This window comes from Rosa rugosa, chromosome 6, assembly GCF_958449725.1.
Source record: "Rosa rugosa chromosome 6, drRosRugo1.1, whole genome shotgun sequence".
In the NCBI taxonomy this organism is placed as follows: domain Eukaryota; kingdom Viridiplantae; phylum Streptophyta; class Magnoliopsida; order Rosales; family Rosaceae; genus Rosa; species Rosa rugosa.
In genome coordinates, this window is record NC_084825.1 from 38,042,092 (window position 1) to 38,046,360 (window position 4,269).

A 4,269-nucleotide genomic window follows, 5' to 3' on the forward strand; every position below is an offset into this window, starting at 1 on the left:
TAATTCGATCAACTAATCTTCACTCTAATTAGCTAAGAAGACTCATTAGAAAATATGAATGTATGTATGAGTGTACGTATATATGTAGCGCATGCGTTTGATAATACATTTTAAAAACTCAATAAGTGTAGTTGGTCGATGTGCATGTAGTGCGAAAGCCGACGACGGCAGCCAAGTAATCTAGGGGAGTGAGTATATCGTATTTACTTATCATATTTCTTTTGAAGGTGAATTAATTTTAGTAAGTGAAAATAATTGTCTCTGTGAGATACATAAGCAACATGAAAATTAGAGAATCGTCTCCACTTATAATCTTAAATGTATATTATAATTTTAGTCGTGTGAGCAAAAGAGCGCTATGTAACTGGAGAATGTGTTTTGGATTAAATAAGAAGAACTGCAAAGATATTCAAATCACTAAATAACCACACTTGTCATTAACTAGTAAATTAAGAACATACAACAAACCGATTATCATGGCATAGCATGAATTACACAAGTCAAGATTGCACCGATCAACGATATTCATATAATTCTGGCTAGGGTTAGTTGCCCAATCTATACATGGACAACCTACATATATGAAACACTTCTGATATCCCATATGAAAAAACCTTTGAGCAAGCAGACTGCATCAGCACCCAAAGTAGTTAACGGGAAAAAATTTATCATGGCCGTGTACGTATAAAGTTTAAATCAAGCATTACTAATCAACCTCGAATTATTTACTAGAGTAGATAGCTAGGTTGAGTGGATGAGTTATACTTTTTTAACTTGCTCGAAGCAGAGGCGAGTGAGGCATTGGTGAATGAGGAGATATCATACGAGGGGACATGACCTCTTCATATCTTCTTGTTGCTGGAAAGCTAAGCCTCAGACCGTCTTGCCAACGGTTCTTCCTAGGACTGTTCACAAACATCTGGTGATCTGCATTATTACTCTTCTTGTTTCCTTCTACTCCCACGAATGCTCTAATCCTCTTCAATGCAACTTCAACTGTATGCTCATCCATGTTCGCGAAGCAAACCCTAAACCAACCGGGCTCCACGCAACGGAAGGAAGACCCCGGCGAAACGTTGAGCTTCACTTCGTTGATAATCATATGCCACAGCACCATTTCCGCCTCGAAAGTTTGGTCTTTGAGCAGCTTCCTCAAGTCCATCCAGCAAAAGAGCCCGGCATTGCCTTTCAAGCAGTTGATGCCTACCTTTTCGAGCCCCGTAGTGAAAATCCTGTGCCTCCTCGCCAGCCTCTTAGAGCTGGTCTCAAGGAAGTTGGAGACAAATTCATCGTCCAGAAGCATGGCGGAGAGCATGTGTTGAGTTTGGGAGGAGACCAAGCCGAAACTTGACATCTTGCGAGCGCAGTTCACGACGGCGTCGTTGTAGGAGTAAACGATCCCGATCCTTAAGCCGGGGACACCCATGTCCTTGGACAAGCTATAGACAATGTGAATCAAATCGCGGTTGCAATTCTTCACGTCTTGTAGGACCTCTGTAACGCAAGTGAATTTTGGGCAGCTGAACACTGTGCCTGCGTATATTTCGTCGCAGACCAAGTGGATGTTCTTGTCATTGATGAATTTGACCAAGCTAGTGAGTGTGTCTCTGTCTACGGTTGTCCCCAATGGGTTTGAAGGGTTTGTTATGATCAAGCCCTTTATGTTGATGTTGTTGTTTCGGGCCTTTTCATAGGCTGCTTCAAGTGCTGCTCTGGTCACTTGGAAATTGTTTGAGCTATCACAATCGACTGGAACAATTTTCACTCCCGTTCGCCACCCCAAGTCTCGGTAGAACCTGCGATAATTCAACAAGATCTGTCAGACGGCTATCCAAGTGCCATGCTTAATTTCAATGATTATGCTATTGAAAAATCTAATGAAGCACAATTAGCATTAATTTTAACATATTATTTATGCAAATTGTAGGAAGCCTAATTGAACTCAATTCTTTGCGTGATCAATTGGTCCATGGGTTTGGTGAGAACAATGAGAATATTATGAATATATATGGAAATTGAAGATGAGTGGAAAACTTTACATTCTGGTTAAAACTTAAAGACTTTGGACAGAGAATGAGAAAGAAAAAAGACTTTAGGAATTGTCCGAACATCCAGCTATTGAATGCGTGAATGGTCCAGTGTCAACTATGGAGTCAAAGTAATAATAGTAAGCTTGTTAGGTATCTCATGATTATAGTCTATATCATTACCATGTGCTACCCTAACTTGGTGAAAATAATCCTTGTTTAGCTTAAGACTGATTCTAGCCAAATACTAGATGTAGCAAATTCTTCCGACCAAAACATTGTTGAAAATATTTCCGGCTGACCCCTAATCAATTAATATGAAAAGGCCAATACTTATCTAAAAATTTCAATTTTGAAAATCATGTGGATCAAAATGAACCAGCATTGACATAAGTAATTACCAACTAATACACGATAAACATGAATTGAATGACAATATAGTATAGGACTAATTCGTACGCTGGATAGTAAGGAGAGGGAACTAGGAAAGCATCTCCGCGGTCAGCCAAGCAAAACATGACCGTCTCGTTAGCTCCAGTGGCTCCGCCGGCCATGACTACGCGATCAGGATCAAATTTGACTCTGCCTCCTCTCGCCTTTGACATGAAGTTAGCAATAGCCTGAAAATTAATTGCTTATTAGTTTGATCACATTGTTCCATTATTATCCTATGCTCAGTGCCATGCATATCCTAATTAATTAACTCTGAAATTAATTAATTACCTTTCTGAAGTCTGGAAAGCCATGATAGTCTTGAAAGTTAACTACATTTTTGAACTCCGCAATTCCTTCGGGAGTGCAAATGGAGGCCTCGGGATTTTTCTTAATCCACTCTTCAATCACGTCGAAAGAAAGCTGAAAATTAACGAAGAACATGTTTAGATATGCTCCATTGATAAGCTAGCTCCAGGTTAACCACAAAACTATACGTACAGATTCTTGAAATTTTGCAATGCAAAAACTATACCTGATTTTCTGCAAGACCCATCTGAATAACACCCTCGGGGTTCTGAGTCGGGTGAAATGGGTTTCTGTCATACGCCTTCCATCCATCGAAGTAAGCCAAGTTCTCGCCATGTCCATCATTGGTTGCAATCTTTGACAAGAGTGAGTTCGAGGCCATTTTCTTTGTTGCTCTAAACGTCGTGGTAAGTGTATAATCAAGCTCTTAATTAACAGGGAATGCCTCGGAATTGAAACAGAGAGAGAGAGAGAGAGAGAGAGAGAGAGAGAGAGACAGAGAGAGAGAGAGAGAGACAGAGACAGCTGGAAGAGAGTGAGTTGTCAATGGAGGAATGAATTGAGTGTGAGGGGAAAGGGTCAGGTATGTGTGGGAATTTATAGGCAGTGGAAGACAGTTTGGCAAAGCTCCCTCTAAAAATTTAGTGCGAAAATTCCATTTCAAATTTTTCTTTTGGGTCAGAAGTCCATATCCTATTCTGCAACATTCAAATGTGGAAAAACCGCCCCCACCGAGGAATGGAAAAAACAGAACAAAATTGTGCTTTGGTTATTGGTCAACGAGTCGTAAGGGCTTGCGTGTTGAGCTTTGATCATAGCAAGTCACGTATAGAAGTGTACTTGTTCGTAGTTCTTTTTTGAAATTCTCCTATATGGTGTTGATCGAGGTTATGTGGCCGGTTGCAAAGTCATTACTCACAAGTGAGAATAGGAATGGGTTAGCCTAACGTCACGTATAAGTTGCAACATAAGATATGCGATATCTGCTAGTAACATAAACTGAAATTGTATTAAGTTCTAGGATGACATTCCCCACTCTCTCCGTCCATCGTATGCTAGTTGGAATTGACAACAGTGTTATTGGAGTTTTGTGATGAAATTTGAGACAATTTCTTTGAGTTCATTCTGATCTGCAGTCCGATTTAAAAGAATTATTTGCTATTCTATAAAATGAGAAACTTTGGGGTGATCATGAAAGTACCACGTAATTATTTGTTATTCTATAAAATGAGAAATTTTTGGGTGATCACGAAAGTACCACGTAATTCTTCAGTGGTTTTCGAATACAATGTTCGGGTTATGTCAAAGTTTCTTGATAAGGAATTCAGACTAGTAAGTTGCCTATCCTAATAAAGGGTAATTTGAAATAAGAACTCTACTATAGAATTCTTGGCGTTACTTGTTTTACCCCATGACACATAGTGACAATATTTGAGTGAAACAATGTACTGTTGTTGCATATTAGATGTATAAAATAGATTTTCAGTGAGTTGTGGATCAT

General features: G+C 39.4%; 1 protein-coding gene across 1 annotated transcript; it reads right to left on the bottom strand.

Moving 5' to 3' along the window:
- Window positions 1-408: 408 nt before the first annotated feature.
- On the bottom strand, window positions 409-3,314 carry LOC133715814 (1-aminocyclopropane-1-carboxylate synthase 1). Its single transcript, XM_062142475.1, has 4 exons — window positions 2,995-3,314; window positions 2,751-2,882; window positions 2,487-2,647; window positions 409-1,796 (listed from the first exon to the last, which is right to left on the bottom strand). Exons 1-4 carry the CDS (start codon window positions 3,148-3,150, stop codon window positions 770-772), a joined length of 1,476 nt encoding a protein of 491 aa, XP_061998459.1. The 5' UTR covers window positions 3,151-3,314; the 3' UTR covers window positions 409-769.
- Window positions 3,315-4,269: the final 955 nt, after the last annotated feature.

What these genes read in the sequence shown, in the direction of transcription:
- LOC133715814 (XM_062142475.1), bottom strand. Translation starts at nt 3,150, where the DNA reads ATGGCCTCGAACTCACTCTTGTCAAAGATTGCAACCAATGATGGACAT. An exon ending in TGGGTCTTGCAGAAAATCAG is followed by an intron (nt 2,883 to 2,994) that starts GTATAGTTTTTG and finishes GTTAATTTTCAG; the next exon opens with CTTTCTTTCGACGTGATTGA. An exon ending in CCCTCTCCTTACTATCCAGC is followed by an intron (nt 1,797 to 2,486) that starts GTACGAATTAGT and finishes GAATTATCGCAG; the next exon opens with GTTCTACCGAGACTTGGGGT.